Genomic DNA, 16110 nt, shown 5'->3' with positions numbered 1-16110 from the left:
CGTAGAAGGCGGCCAGGCTGGCGCTGAGCTGCGCGCAGGGGGCGCTCAGGCTACAGCCGAAGTAGAGCCCGAGCAGCGAGATGCCGCGGGCAGCCAACGAGTGCACGTCCACCTCCTCGCCGCCGCCCGTCACCAGCTTCTCTCCCAGCAGCTCCTCCAGGAAACCCGACATCCTGGCCCACCGCTGCCCGGGCACGCGGGCACCCGGGCAGGCAGGCGGCGGCGACCGCGCTCCCTCGGTCCGCGCGGCGGGTAGAGGCGACAGCAGCAGCCGTGGCGGCGGCGGCGGGCAATGGGGAAAAGAAAGCCCCGCCCGTGGGGCCCGCCCACGCCACGCCCCCTTTGTAGCAGTGCTAGCCGCCTAGGCACTGGCTGCTGCAGAGGGCGTAGGGGGCGCGGGCTCCCGCCGCGTGGCCGAAGTGCTCGGGAGACAACCCTGGCGGAGGACTTCCCATCTTCACACAATGTTACCTTCATCACGCTAGGTCTTGCTTGGCACTTACTTCTCTGTATGTTTCGTGTTCTCTACTATAAGAGGACTGGAGGACGCCACCTCTTTTATTTCTTGTGTAGCTTGTGATCTAGTGCTAGGCACATGTGAGGGAATCCATAAGTACTTGTGGGTTGATCGCAGGTCTCACTGTGGGATTTCAGTCCCCAGGTCGCCGCGGCCATTTCCTCACCAGCGATTGGCTCTCTTCCATCTCCACAAATATAGGGACCAGATACCACGGCATCTCTAAATCGAAGCTGGCTGCTTTCCTGAACCGGTTCCGTGGCTTCTATTAAGTCTGTTGATAGTTGAGAAAAATTCTAGGGATTTTTTTCCCCCAGCTGGCAAGACGCTACCCTATGGTTAAAAAGAACCTGGATTAAACAGGTGGTCTGTGGCAAGTCTTCCGGCCTCCCCACCCTGACACACACACAGTCGAAAAAGTAAAATGTACACCATGCCCACCCGCAACAGAGGAACAACAGTGTGTCCGCTCAGCTACCAACAGCCCAGTGAAAGGATGGGACGCCCCTCTCACAGCCCTCCACCAGGCTTTTGCAAGTTATTTCTTGGACATCTACCGCCATCTAGTGGAAAGGTTGAAAAAGAAAACGAGATACTGGCAGCCAAGCAGAATGTCTATATATTTTATAGCGGCTTTCCACACATGCAAACACACACACACAAATCATAGCCTGCTTTACAAGAGTTCATTTAAACCTCAGAATATAACTGCAAGCTTTGGGCACAAACACAAATCTTCACGCTTAAGGTTCCCAATTTTCTGGGATAGAACATGGAATTGTACTAGTTTTTGGTTCAGTGAAATGTTACGACATAAAGCGGTGAAAGAAGTGGAGAGGTGGAGGCGGGCGCCACGAGTGGACTGGCAATCTCTTGAAACGATATCTACTTTCTCAGCATCCACCTAACACTGCTGCTCATTTCACAAATAGGATCTTTGGACTGAGGATTGCCTTTAGGCAGGCAAGAGACCTATGATAAAGGCGAATTCCAAGCTCATTTTTAGTGTCATGCCAAAATTCTGTGCGACTGCAGGGACAGTATTATTATCCAACACATGGAAAGCATCGCTTTTTAGTGAAAACATGTAAAAGCTATTAACATAGCAGACATTAAGTTGTTAGATATCTTTTAAAATACTGAAAGTGGGTTAAAGTGTTTTATTTTCTCATCCAAATCATATTTGAAACACCCGGGGGTGGGTTACATCAGGCCCCATCCAAAGCATGTGAGACAGATAGATTCCTACACCCTGACGTTTTCAAGTGAACACTGAAGATATGGAAGGGGACCATAAACATCCTATGGAAGACGAGGGACAAAGTATTTGGTGTGGAGGGAGGTGAGGAGGGAATTAGGGGGGATTGCAAATTGGGGAAATAGTGAAGTCATTATTAAAGTACTTAACTTTGGTATACTATACGCAAGTCTGTATAAAGAGGTGGTATGTTCAGCATTTTCCTTTTATTATTTGACAGGAAAGCACTTTCTACTGGAGTGTGTCCAAACCAGCATCTGGCACCTGGGAAAGTGAGAGTTTGAACATACTGCACGTGAAATACAGATAAAATTTAGAGAGTTGTTGGTGCAGCAGGCCTTGGTTAGATGCCAAATACTGCAGCTGCCTTTTAAAGGGGTGTGGAAAGAGGGGATTTGCAATGGAAATGATTCCAAAATCATAGTTCTAGTGGGTGTTTGTTACAAGAAGAAGCCTGAGGAGACTCACTGGGCTTCCTGTAAAGAATAGCCAACATCCTTTGGCTTATGGAAAGCACTCTCTCTGAGTACACGGTTCAAGAGGCCCACTTAAAGAAAATGTCCCAAGTGGTATTTAGCTAGTTAGGTTACATGAATTGACCTGCTATTGTGCAAATTATTATTGTTTTAAAATATGTGTTAGGGAGCCACAACATACCTGACATTTACAGCACTTACATATTACAGTTTTTCTTTGCGGAAACTGCATTCTAAGGCACATGATGTCATACAAAACATGCACAGAACAAATACATATTTGTCACCTTTAAGATTCATAAATCACATTCCTTGGTCTTCAGTTATAGTAGCATAAGTGCACAAAGATGTATGTGTACAGATAGTTATTGATACACTGGTGAAATCAGAAAAAGACTGGAAAGAGCCTAACTATGTATCAATGAGGAGGATTAAAGGATGGCACATTCATCATTTGGGATACAATCTAGTCATTGAAAGGAATTAAGGAGATGTACACTGTATCAGCACAGAGCTCTGTGTCTGTGCTCTCCAGAGAAAGAGAACCAATATAGAGAGAGATTTGCTATAAGGAATTGGTTCACATGATTATGGAGACTGAGAAGTCCCAAGGTCTGCAGTCAGCAAGCTGGAGACTCAGATAACTGATGGTATAGTTAGTTCCAGTCTGAGTCCAAAGACTGGAAAACCAGGGGAGCTGATGGTGTAAGTTCTAGTCTGTATTGAGTCCAAAGGCAGGGGAAGACCTATGTCCCAGCTCTAAGACAGGCAGAGAGAGTGAATTCTCCCTTACTTTTTATTCTATCCAGGCCTTCAACTGATTGGATGAGGCCCACCCACATTGGGAAGGCAACCTGCTTTACTCTGTCTACTGCTTTACATGTTAATCTCATCCAGAAACACCCTCACAGACACACCCAGAATAATGTTTAACCAAATATCTGGATACTCGGGACTTCCCTGGTGGCACAGTGGTTAAGACTCCATGTTCCCAATGCAGGGGGCATGGGTTCGATCCCTGGTCAGGGAACTAGATCCTGCCTGCATGCCATAACTAAGAGTTCGCATGCCACAACTAAGGAGCTCGTATGTCACAACTAAGGAGCCAGGTGAGCCGCAACTAAGAACCCTGAAAGCCACAACTAAGGAGCCTGCCTGCCGCAACTAAGAGCTGGCACAACCAAATAAATAAATAAATATTTTTAAAAGTATCTGGGTACTCTGCACCCCAGTCAATTTGACACACAAAATTAAACATCACATGTCTACCCCTTGTCAACTTGGCACCCATATGCATCTCCTTAAACCATACTTACTCTCCAAATAAAGACAATAACAAGATCATAATCCTGCCTAAAATGATACAAGTATCATGTATACAAGCAAAAATGCACTGACTCCATCCCCATAAGAGACGGTAAAGTCGCTGAGGATGTTTACTCACCTTGATATCCCGTAACTTAAGTACGATGATGTAAAATTAACAATACTTAAATACTACAATATAAAGTCAATACATTTTATGTTACATTATAAGGAAATAAGAGATAAAAGGAACAAAGATGTTTGCCAAACACACACACATATATTCATAACAAGGAAGAAATACTCATGACAATATAGCCCTCATTTCTATAACTGATCATGTGATCATAGCTGGTATTTATAACCACCTTCTTCTACTATCTTTTTTTTTATGCCTTTTGACTTCAGCAAGCATCTCAGCTGGTCGTGGTTCTTTACCTGGTGGGGTGACTCAAACCCTCATTCCTGAAGGGTCTAGGCCATTAGTAGTCCTGCCAGGACTAGGTTATTGTAGTTTTCCTTTGACCTTAATCACAGGGTATGATAACTAAGAGATGCCCTAAGGGGTCTCCCATATTGCAGATACGCTCTTCCTTACCTTCACTGTTGACTAGTGGTCCAATTTCCCCCTGGTGGTCAGGATCAATCATTCCACCCAACAGAGTAACTCCCTTCTTTGCCTGTTAACTCAGAGGCATGAGATGCCCAAAGTGGCCAGGTGGCAGTCTTAACTTCCTGTGAAATGGAATCACTGTTGTTTCTCCTGGTGGAGGCACTCCTCCATTTGGAACTAAGACCTGTAGGCCAGCAGAGCATGACGTTGTGGGAACAAGAAGCAAACATTTTGCTAGTGGGTCACTAGGGGTAATAGTGATCGGTGCCCCTCCCATTTCCACCTCCCGATTCCTGGCCCCGTGACTCCTAGCTATGGGAGAAACAGCACCTTATACTGGGTGCTAATTCAGAGCACACACAGTTTTCTGGAGAACCTTGCCCTGGCCCTGCAAAGAGCTGCCACCTAACTAGTGCTGTAAACCGAATGGTCAAAAGGCCATTCTACTGTTCCACCAAACCAGCTGCTTCAGAGTGGTGAGAAGCATGGGAACCAGTGAATTCCATGAGCCTGTAACTTACTTGTGCCTTCAGGGCCTGCTTGGGCCCAATCGCATATATTCCACATCCATCTGATGACGAAGTGTCCCTGTGCACACCCAACCTTATGGCTTGGTGGGGCAGATAACACCCCGTTCATGACGGACAGCTCAGGGAGCGTGGTAACTGATGCGTGGTGGCCCAAGGGTTCAGCCTCTATGAAGATCCAGTAGCAGGCCACGTACTGTTTCTCCAAAGGTGAGTAGTTATCCACAGAGAATGGCAGGCCTCACCTACAGGGGCTGCCAAAGTCTCCAAATAGCATCCCTATCTGCCTGTGACCTACCTCAAGCACCATGGGATCTGATGGGTCATATGGCCCAAGGGAAAGGGCAGTTTGTACAGCAGCCTGGAACTTCTGCAGAGTCTTCCCATGTTCGGGGACCCCCTCAAAACCAACAACTTTTGTGGTCACTCAGTAAACAGGCCAGAGTAACACACCCAAATGAGGAATATACTAGGCACACTGTGGCCTAGTCAAGTTGACCCATAAAATTAACCATCTCTTGCACTGATATGTAATATCTCTAAGATGTAACACAAGAGAAAGTAAGGTGCAGAATAGGTAGGAAAGACTAAGCTACCACTTGTAAAATTTTTTTTTTTTTTTTTTTTCGCGGTACGCGGGCCTCTCGCTGTTGTGGCCTCTCCTGTTGCGGAGCACAGGCTCCGGACGCGCAGGCTCAGCGGCCATGGCTCACAGGCCCAGCCGCTCTACGGCGTGTGGGATCTTCCCGGACTGGGGCACGAACCCGCGTCCCCTGCATCGGCAGGCGGACTCTCAACCACTGCGCCACCAGGGAAGCCCCACTTGTAAATTTTTAAGTGGAGAAAAAAACATATATATGTATACACAAATATAATGCTTATGTGTGGAGGAAACATATCTGGAAAGACACTTAAGAAATAGTAACAGGGGACTTCCCTGGCGGTCTGGTAGTTCAGACTCTGCACTTCCAATGCCAGTGGCGCGGGTTCGATCCCTGGTGGGGAACTAAGATCCCACATGCCGCGCAGTGCGGCCAAAAAAAAAAAAAAAAAAATAGGAAAAGAAAAAAGAAATAGTAACAGGTTGCTTAGGGAAGGGAATTGAAGAACTGGGAATAAATGTGAGAAAAATATGGAAGGTATTATCTAGTCCAAAAAGAAAGTACTTTTTGCATTTTCAAATAAGAACTTATTCAAGGATAAGATGCTATAAATGGAGAAAGAAATATTTAAAGTACATCAGGACGTCTCAGAATAAAAGAGACAGAATGTCTCACATACACAAATTCAAATGCCATTAAAACAAAGCTGTTAAAAAAAACACAAAAAAACAAAAAACCAAAACAAAGCTGTTAGCACAAAATGAACACTTTGATTATAAAAGTTTTCCAAGTCCACTTAGTTCAAGAAATAATTGAGTCAACAAAATGTGAATCAAAATTGATTCAAACAAAAAGTGTATTCCATTTAATTGGGAGTTCCCTGTAAAAGGATTTTACCTGTAGATTAATGCCCTAGTACAGTTTTTGCTGTTTTATCGTTTCCTTTTTTAAAAGCTGGGCTTTGGTGGCCGATCCACTGATAAGGGAAATTGCTGGATAGAGAGGTAAGTGAAACAAAATATGGAGTGAGATTGGACAAAGATCAAGATGAGGGAAGGGAAAGAGGGGCATTGCCCTCACTGGTTACAGCAGAAATGTGCTGCTTCTCTTTCTGGCACCAACTAGATATGTAACCTCGGGAATTCACCATCATAGTTCTTTCTATATTTCATTTTATCCCTCAGCAAAGCAGGAGTCCGGTCTCTAGCTTTTGAAGCCTCTTAACTCTTTTCTGAGTCAGAAGTGTGAGGTGCTAGAAAAACATGATGCATGTTCCTACTTGCCTCCAATACTTTTCAGAGCAAATCTCAGGATCACAACTTGTCATCAATGTGACCCTACTGCAGATCTAGCCAGAGTGTATGATTCATTGCCTGAGTCTGAAATAGGTCCTAAACATCCACCAGACTGCCAGACTATAGGCCAAATCTCCAATATAGCTTTTCATAAGCAAAGCCAAAGCAACAGCAGAAGAGATAGTAAGCAAATCTGGATTGCTGGGTCTGGGTGAGCAAATAAAACCTCCAAACAATTATGCCGTGGAAGAAATCTGCTCCAGAACATTAAGACCACCCATCAGAATCAGAGTCTAAGCATCTGTCACTGGAAACAGTACAGGATACCTCTGTTGTCACCATGGCTATCATAGGTCAAAGGTAAAAAGAATTAAGAAATAATAATAATAAATATTTTGTAACAATTTACACTTGACTGAGGACAAGGCACAGATCAAAGAAATGACACTGAGTCCTAAAGTCCAAACTCACCTCCCAAACACTAAAGACCACACATTATTGCGAATGATTCTGAGCCAACACTTTCAGATCCAAAAGAGATTATCAAAAGCAGAGATCTGAGAGACTTCTCTGGCGGTCCAGTGGTTAAGACTCCATGTTTCCACTGCAGGGGCACGGGTTCGATCACTGGTTGGGGAAATAAGATCCTGCATGCCGCACGGCATGGCCAAAAATTTTTTAAGAAGAAAAACATCTTTAAATGGTTAAAATAGCACATTAAAAAAAGAAAGCAGACAACCAGGAATGGAAATATTCGAGGAAGCACTAAACTTGGGCGGAAGCATATGTGTCTTCCTGGGCACAAGTTGTAGAAGCAACACACCAAGTTTAGGCTTTATCCTGGCACAGAGAAGAATTCTGAGCAGGGCACATGATCACGCGTCAGTGCTGAAAGACCATTCTGTGGATGGTTTGAAGAAGAGCAAGATAGGAGGCATGCAGACCAATTAAGAGTCTATTAAGTGAGGGCTTCCCTGGTGGTGCAGTGGTTAAGAATCTGCCTACCAATGCAGAGGACACAGGTTCTAAGCCCTGGTCCGGGAAGATCCCACATGCCGTGGAGCAACTAAGCCCGTGCACCACAACTACTGAGCCTGCGCTCTAAAGCCCGTGAGCCACAACTACTGAGCCCACGTGCCACAACTACTGAAGCCCGCGTGCCTAGAGCCCGTGCTCTGCAACAGGAGAAGCCACCGCAATGAGAAGCCCGCTCACCGCAACTAGAGAAAGCCCGCGCATAGCAACAAAGACCCGACACAGCCAAAAATAAATAAAATAAGTAAATTTTTAAAAAAAGCTTTAAATACAAAGTCACTTGTCCAGTACCCACCACGCATGGTGACTCAGTTGGCTACCCAGAGTACCTATGTGGCCAGACCTCCTGCCAGCGACAGGACTATTCAGACTACTCACTGTTACCAAATTCACAGCCAACTCAGATCCACATAGGACACACTGCACTTCTCAACTTGGACCTCCTCATTCTATCCCACTCCTGCTATCTCTTTTATTTCTGCACTCCTGACATGCTGAGAGAACTAGAGGCCAGCCAGGCTCTCCCAGACACCTGGGGCGAGAGACGATCGGGCTCTCCTCCAGTTCAGCACCTCCCCATCTGTGCCCTGACCTGGAGTCCTTCAAGTGATGGGTCATCAACTCAGAGTGTTCTGACTTCCTACGACCCTGCCTGTGAATCTCATTCATCCTGAAGTGTCTCCTTTCTGACCCACTGAGATATCGCCCCCCCTCTGTATCCTTGCGGCCAGAACAGACAACCTGTAACGTGAGAGCAGCTGGACTTTTAGTGAAGCTGTAGCCAGATAAAGTCCCTAGGGTGCTGGCAAAGATTCAGGCCAGGGAAACAGACATGAGAAACCACTTCTCACTTTCGGAATATGCTTGAAGAGGTTCAAGTTTTCCATCAGGTGAAACGCATTCCACCTATGGAAGGAGATGGGTGGGGGAAGAGAGATACCAGATCAGTGTATCTGTGTCTCCATCTGTGATTTGGGCCATTATGTTCCATAAAAGGCTCCCTCCCTCACTCACCATGGTTACAGTGGATCTCGCCACATGCTGACTTGACTCGTACCTGAAATCTGAGGCAGACCCTTCATTTAGGGATTAATTATTGCTCTCTAACTAGTCCCAGGGATAAATTGTTTAGATCATTCCTTGCTTTCCAAGGCCACCTTGCCTGGGACTTGCCTAGGGCCCTGTCCCAACTTCTCTCAGATCCAGCTTCAGCTCTTAAGACCTCAGCATGAATCAGAGCCCTGGGCCCCTCACTCATCTGGAAGGAATGGGTGGTTGGCAGGGTGTGTTGAGTTAGAGGTGCCTACAGGAAATGTCTGGTTCTTGTGTTGATGAGAAGGGTCGAAGCTGGAGATGAAGATTTGGGATTCATTCCTGTATTAGAGGTGGTAGTAGAAGCTACGAGTGCGGATGAGTTGCTCAGGTAGAGTGAGCTGCATGAGAAAATAAAGGATGAAGCCCTGAGAGGACCAACAGGAAAAGTTCAGGCAGCGGTGCCTGCGCCGAAGATGGAGAAACTGGAGAGGCTGTAGCACAACGAGGGGAGAGGCGCTTTGAAGTTTCTTCACAGAAGGAGGAGTCAATAGCGTGAAACGCAGCTGAGCAGTAAAGTGAAATGAGGTCTGAATTAGACTTAACAACTGGGGCTTCACCAGGGACCTTAGGACAAGCTGGTTTAGTGGTCTGGTGGGAGCAGAAGCAGAGTGAACCACAGGCTCTGCTCTGCGGCACAGAGAACTCTGGCTACCAAAGAGGTATCTCTGCCTCTGTTGACTGGCTACCTCACTACCTTCTGTTTCCATTTATGTTTCTCTTAGCTGATACACCCAGATACACTGCTAGTCTGGATCAATACAACAGTTGGGGATCTATTTTAGTACCACAGAAACTACTGCAAAAGATTTTCTGGGTTCATACACGGTGCTCTCACAGTTAACCTTCAAGTCCTCAGTTTGCAAGCTAGTAAGCACTTTAATTGATTCAGCATAATATAAATTCGGCTTTTCATGGCAATGCTAGTCCCACATCATTAATTCCATTGACAACAGCTGGCTGGCGTGAGTAGCAGCCTCAGCTTCCCTTGCTCTCCGTCAGGCCAAAGCCACCTCCACTTCCTATCATTGTCTCATATTAAGCTTGGTAGGCATCACTATTTTTGTTTGTTTGTTTTTTGGCCACGCTGCGAGGCTTGCGGAGGCTTAGTTTCTCAAACAGGGATCGAACCGGGGCCCTCAGCAGTGAAAGTGTGGAGTCCTAACCACTGGACAGCCAGGGAATTCCTTTTTTTTAAAATAGCTTCACTCATTTTTTGGCTCCTTCTATCTCCCCTCAACCGTTTAATTATTGAATAAAACATTTATTCCATACACTTATACCACGCTTTCACGTTGATTTACAAAGCACCTTCCCCTATTGACATCTCACAACACACGCTAGGAATTAGTAGGCTGGAAGGGCAGTGGCGGGGCGCGCGTACCCCCTGCTGGCGTCCCGGCGCGCTGCAGCCTCCTTTCCCTCCCGCCCGTCAGGAGCTCGAGAGAAGGCTGAGACGCTAGTGCCCGCGCAAAGCTTCCTGGGAAATGTCTGGGGTGTACGTGTTAAACTACAAATCCCGATACTCACCGCGCTGCAGCCCCGAAGAGGGTGCTTTCTGGTGACTCTGAATCTTTGTCAGTGTCGTTGGGACTGCTGCACAAGCCTGATTCAGTATTCACAGGAGGTTTTGGGAGAACGTGATAGCTCTTCCGCCGGGTGTGCACGAACGGACTTGGCTTCCGCTGCTTCCTCGGGCTCGCTCGGTGTGGCGAATCTGCCGTTGCGACACAATGGCTGGGAGCGCAAGGCCCCACGGGAGGCTTGTGGAATCTGCTGTGGGAAGAAGGAAGCCAGGTTTCTTGGGCAGCCACAGTCATGGGGGAGACGGCCAGCAGTGCCGCGGTCTCCGCGCCTGGGGCGGCGGCTTCCGCCGAAGCCCCGCTGCAGTACAGCCTTCTTCTGCAGTACCTGGTGGGTGACAAGCGTCAGCCCCGGCTCCTGGAGCCTGGGAGCCTGGGCGGGATCCCGAGTCCGGCCAAGAGTGAGGAGCAGAAGATGGTCGAGAGGGCGATGGAAAGCTGCGCCTTCAAGGCGGCGCTGGCCTGCTTGGGAGGTGAGGCGAGGAGGGGGGCCTTTGGGAGGCTTAGGGCTTGGGCGGCATAGGGGTCCCCTGCCAAGAAGACCACGCGCCTGGGAGGCGAGGAGTCCATGGGCTTCGACCTTGACCCACCCCCGCCTGGTTCAGTGAGCTCGAGCAGCGCCTCCCTAGATCCCGAGGGTGGCTTTCGCCTCTGGAAATTGGATCAGAGAATCGATCCTGGGTCGGGACCTGGGGGTTCTAAGATGGTTGACTTCATTCATTCATTCGCTTTTAAATAATCATTTTTCAACAACTTGTTACTTTGCAGCTATCACGTGTCAGGCGGTGGAAAGACAGGGTGAAAACAAGATCCTTGTTCTCATGAAGCTAACATTTTAATATACATAGAAAATTGTTGAGAAGGAGCCTGGAGGAGAGCTCTGCAGAGATAGGGCCCAGCACCTGCAAAGGTCTGGCCGGAAGTGGCTTGAGGTTAGAAAAACAGAAAGGCCAGTGAGGCCAGTGTGACTAGACAGCAGGGAAAGAGGGGGAAAGAAGTCTGGACTTGGCTTTTTTTTTTTTTTTTTTTTTAACGTTTTGAGGATTTGAGAATGTATGTGTCCCTCCTGTATGCAGAGTAAAGAGGGTGGCCACATTTGCAGGTGATTTGAAGTCTCATTGAGAATGAAAGGCAATTAAGAAAGGAATGTAGGTGAGAGTGCACACGTGAAGTAGAGCAGAAAGAAAAAAGATCTTTTTTGGTTGGGGAAAGGCCACAAGAGGAGGTGAGACTAGAGCGTGTCTTGGAGGATTGAGAGAATGGGGTTAGACAAAGAGGAGGAGAAACAGCATTTCAAGTTGGGGGTGGGGTGAGGGATTTGGGCTTTTTGCCTGCAGGCATTAGGGCAGTCATTGATGATTTTTTAATTATTTTTTTGATGTTTATGTATGTATTTATTTTGGCTGCGCTGGGTCTTAGTTGCGGCACGCGGGATCTTTAGTTGCGGCATGCGAACTCTTAGTTGCAGCAGTCATGTGGGATCTAGTTCCCCGACCAGAAATCGAACCCAGCCCCCTGCATTGGGAGCGTGGAGTCTCACCCACTGGACCACCAGGGAAGTCCCCGTTGATGGTTTTTTAGAGGGTAACAAGTGGTAATGAGCATGGTGACTTAAGGTGGAGTGTGATGAAGGAAAGGAAAATCTGTGGATAGGGAGACCATATAGGGAATTTGCTAGACTGAAGCTCCGTGAGACATGGACTGGGTCTTTGTTCATCATTGTGCCTGACCCTAATAAATACATATCTGTTGAAATGATGAATGAGTCTTTGTAGTGCACCAGGGGCGAAGTGATAAAGGCCTTAGACTAGGATGATAATTGTGGACATAGGGTTACAGGGGGAAGCGGAGAAACAGTCAGAAATGCCCCTGAAGTTTGGAGTAGGAGTGACTGGAAAGAAGGAGCCATAAGCAGGAAAGTCTGGAGGGGAGGTGCCCACGATTTCATTGAACGTATACCGACCTTGAGGTGGCAAGAGGACATCCATGTTGAAATGTCCAGCAGGCTCAGGAAGGTCAGCTGTGGACAGCAGTGTGGGGTTTGCCATTTGGTAGCTTTGTGACCTTAGGGAAATTAGTTAACCTCTCTGAGCCTCAGTTTCTTCACCTACAGAAAGGAGAGGATAATAATATCTATCTCACAGGACTATTGTGAAGAATAAATGAGGCTGGGACTATAAAGCGTCAGAGTGATTGGCACATGGTATTTACCAAATGAGTATTATGGATGTCACCGTCGTCAAGGGAGTGATTTGCAAAGTTGATACCTGAACTTGAGGGTGACTGGTTTACATGTGAGAGTGTAGAGAGAGAAAGAGGGTTAAAGACTGAATTTTGAGGAATGTTAGAAAATGAAAGGAGGAAGAAATCCAAGAAGAGTCAGAGAAGAAGCTGCCAACAAGATTCTGGATTTTGTAATGTGGAAACCAGACAAGTAGAGAGTTTTCCAGGCAAGAGGGGGCATCCTCTTTGCTGGTGGCCATCCAAAAGGTGCTATTTGAGTATGACCCCATTACAGTAATCCAGAAAACATACCAAAGAAATCTTCATCTCTGTGTTTGTTTTTAGGATTTGTCTTGGGAGGTGCATTTGGGGTGTTCACTGCTGGCATTGATACCAATGTGGGCTTTGACCCTAAGGATCCTTACCGCACACCTACAGCAAAAGAAGTTCTTAAAGACATGGGGCAGAGAGGAATGTCCTACGCCAAAAATTTTGCCATCGTGGGCGCCATGTTTTCTTGCACTGAGTGTTTGGTAGAATCTGTAAGTGTCCCTGCCTTCTGAGAAAGCCTTGCCTGTTTCCATCTTGGGACTTCTCAAGAGAAATACTCTTAATGCTACTAGAAAGCAGGTCAGAAATGTCCAATACTTGCTAGATTAAATTTCCATGAAATAGTCCCTAATGTAAACTTTTTGTGCATTTATGATTTAGGCTTGCATTATTTTTTACTTGTTTTTGTAGGCTAGAAGTTGGTTAATGAGTTTATTCTATTTATTTTTTGGCTGCACTGCGCTGCTTGCAGGATCTTGGTTCCCCAACCAGGGATTGAACCCGGGCTCCCTGCAGTGGAAGCACGGAATCCTCACCACTGGACTGCCAGGGAATTCCCAGTTAATGATTTTAAACAGAATACTTACTGGGGAACTGAGAAGAGATTTTGATTACTTCTCAAATGTTACACTTGGTTTCAGCACTCTGGTACCACCTGCAGGAAGCATTTATGAACACATTCAAATTTTAGGAACTATACTTTTGAAAGAGAAAAAGATAGGTTTCCTTTGGGGAGGGACTAAATTCGCCAGCCAGAAACCCCATCTTTTTTTTTTCCTTAATCATCTTGTCTGGCTTGTTTCTTTGGCTCTGAACTGCTCTTCTCCACCCACAGTACCGGGGAAAATCAGATTGGAAGAACAGTGTCATCAGTGGCTGCATCACTGGAGGAGCCATTGGTTTCAGAGGTTAGTAAACAGTTCTCAGATGGTTTTCTTTGTGGCCTTGGACAACATGCTGAAGTTGACATTTCTAAACATATGAGCATTCCAAGGACAGCCCAAGGCATATGTGGACACTTGATATTCTTCCCTACTGACAAGTAAATCACGTCTGCTTCTGTGTTAACTCAATTTTGGAAACTTCTAGTATCTAGATCGGGGTTTCTGATCCTTGGCATTGTTGACATTTTAGACCAGATAAATGTTTGCTAGGGGGAGGGGGGCGCTGTCCTGTGCATGGTAGGATGTATAGCAGCATCCCTGGCCTCTACCCCCTAGATGCTAGTAGCATCCTTTAGTGGTGACAAGTAAAAGTGTCTCCAGACATTGCCAAATGTCCCCTGGGGAACAAAGTCACCCCCAGGTGAGAACCACAGAGAGATCTAGATCTATCTTAGAAAAAAGAACTGCCCCCATCTTGAACGTACGGGAAGAACTTCCTCATAATATGCAGGTGTGTGTTGCTATGCGGGAAAGTACAGAAGCATAGCTGGGCCCCATTTGGCCAAATAGCAGGCTCTGCTGAAATTTCAGTTCCATGCATTGCAAACAGACATCTTTCTTCGTACTATACAACTGTCATTTTGTGTATAAGTTATCACAGTAATAGGGTTCTTAGATTTCTACCCCTTGAAAGCCAAATATAGGTATTCTAGAAATGTTGGATTATCATCTATAAACAACGAAGAAAAAAACCGGTTCCCTGCCGCTTCTCCGTGTTGCTGTGTCCGTCGAGTGTGGTGCAGCGCGTCAGTGACAGGGTGTTCTTAACAGTGTCCGTTGCTGGACTGCTCTCCATCTGCTGTGCCCGGACTTATCCAAAGCAAAAAGCCTTTTTTCTCATTTTCTGAGAGGCAGGATAATTTGCTATCATTAAAACCTGATTTTCCTCCTCAAACAGCCATTTGTGATTTATGGAGTAACTTCCCCTTTGGTCTTCCCATGTCTCAGCTTTGTCAGGGCCTTTGAGAGGCTCAGCTCCCTCTAGGATTGCTTTGATCACCTTCCCAGGAATTTATTCCATAAACAAATCAGGGTACAGGCCATATGCTTTCACTTGATTCCAAGGGCTGGTTCTCTTAACCAGTTTCCTGCCTGTGAGGGGCTATTTTCATGAGGCTGGAAATAGTAATTCTTTAGAACGAGAGAAGTTAAATGAACGTACAGTTAGATAAAAGCACACTGGATCAGATCGTGTGCACAGCTTCACTGAAGTCTTTCAGCTCTCTGCTAGGTTGAATGATTTGGAACGCGTATGCCGGTTTCTTTGCGTCTGCGGGTACCCAGGCTCTTCCTGAGTGCAGCCTGACCCTGCATCTGTCACCACAGGTGATGTCATTTGTGTTTGCTTTGCAGCTGGCGTAAAGGCTGGGGTCATTGGTTGTGGAGGTTTTGCTGCTTTCTCTGCTGCGATCGATTATTACCTACGGTGAGAGCGGTTGCCTTCCAGGGAAGGATGATGCCAGCCCAGGATCAGAGCTGTTCTGTGTAGAGCAGTTTCTGCCCCATGCCGGGGCACTTGCTTCAGAGACTGAAGACATTTGTTTTCCCTCACATAGTTGGTGTCGTGAGGGAGCTGCCTGGCTGCCATCTGCCACCTCTGGGCAGCCACGCTCTCTGCTCCTGGACTCCAGCCAGGCTGTGGGGGGCTGTGCCACGCCAGCTGCTCTCTTTCGGGCAGATCAGGAGTCAGCGGGTTGACCTGTAGGAATTGAGTTCCGCAGACGTTCAGTCCTGACCACAATTGGCCCTCTGGTGGTTTGGTGCCGCGGGAATGGAGGGGACTTTACATATACCCGGGAAGCTGTTCTACCTTGGACCTCCATGCCGTCATCCATCTCACACACTGGGGCAGGGCAAAGTGAATTTATGCCATCCGACCAATGATGTCATTTTGTGTAGTGTTCTGCCTTGTTAAAAAACATATAGATATATGTATTTATATTACAGTTTAAAAGGTTGGCTTATTTTTATTTTCAAATTCCACAATTCCCAAAAATGGTTCCAGGTGCCCAAAGATTGAACATACCTAGGGAGAGCGTGAGCAAACTCCTGAGAAGTTTGGGAATGTTAGGTTCCCAGGATCTTCAGAGTAGCGTTATCCTCACTGAGATTGTTACATTGGCCAGGGCCTTCCCCTAAAGAAGCCCAGCCTAGCCATGTCCTAGGATGCGTTGAAATTCCGCGCATAACCCCTGCTGGCCTCTTCTAAAAAACCCCTCCTGTGGGCTGGCCAGTGGGAATGCCTGTGGTCGAAACCACCCACTGGTGTTCTGCTCTGACCACCAGACCAGGCCCGGCTCAAGGACACAG

General features: G+C 46.9%; 1 protein-coding gene across 1 annotated transcript; it reads left to right on the top strand.

Moving 5' to 3' along the window:
* The first annotated feature begins 10514 nt into the window (after positions 1-10514).
* TIMM22 (translocase of inner mitochondrial membrane 22) lies at positions 10515-15759 on the top strand. Its single transcript, XM_024735944.1, has 4 exons — positions 10515-10776; positions 12872-13068; positions 13692-13764; positions 15154-15759. Exons 1-4 carry the CDS (start codon positions 10539-10541, stop codon positions 15228-15230), a joined length of 585 nt encoding a protein of 194 aa, XP_024591712.1. The 5' UTR covers positions 10515-10538; the 3' UTR covers positions 15231-15759.
* The last annotated feature ends 351 nt before the right edge of the window (positions 15760-16110 follow it).

Source organism: Neophocaena asiaeorientalis, unplaced genomic scaffold (assembly GCF_003031525.2).
Source record: "Neophocaena asiaeorientalis asiaeorientalis breed wild unplaced genomic scaffold, Neophocaena_asiaeorientalis_V1.1 scaffold129, whole genome shotgun sequence".
In the NCBI taxonomy this organism is placed as follows: domain Eukaryota; kingdom Metazoa; phylum Chordata; class Mammalia; order Artiodactyla; family Phocoenidae; genus Neophocaena; species Neophocaena asiaeorientalis.
This window is presented reverse-complemented; position numbering and strand designations above follow the sequence as displayed.

Coding starts and splice junctions, on each gene's coding strand:
- TIMM22 (XM_024735944.1), top strand. CDS start 10,539: ATGGGGGAGACGGCCAGCAGTGCCGCGGTCTCCGCGCCTGGGGCGGCG. Junction 13,069..13,691: donor CTGAGTGTTTGGTAGAATCT/GTAAGTGTCCCT, acceptor CTCCACCCACAG/TACCGGGGAAAATCAGATTG. Junction 13,765..15,153: donor AGGAGCCATTGGTTTCAGAG/GTTAGTAAACAG, acceptor TTTGCTTTGCAG/CTGGCGTAAAGGCTGGGGTC.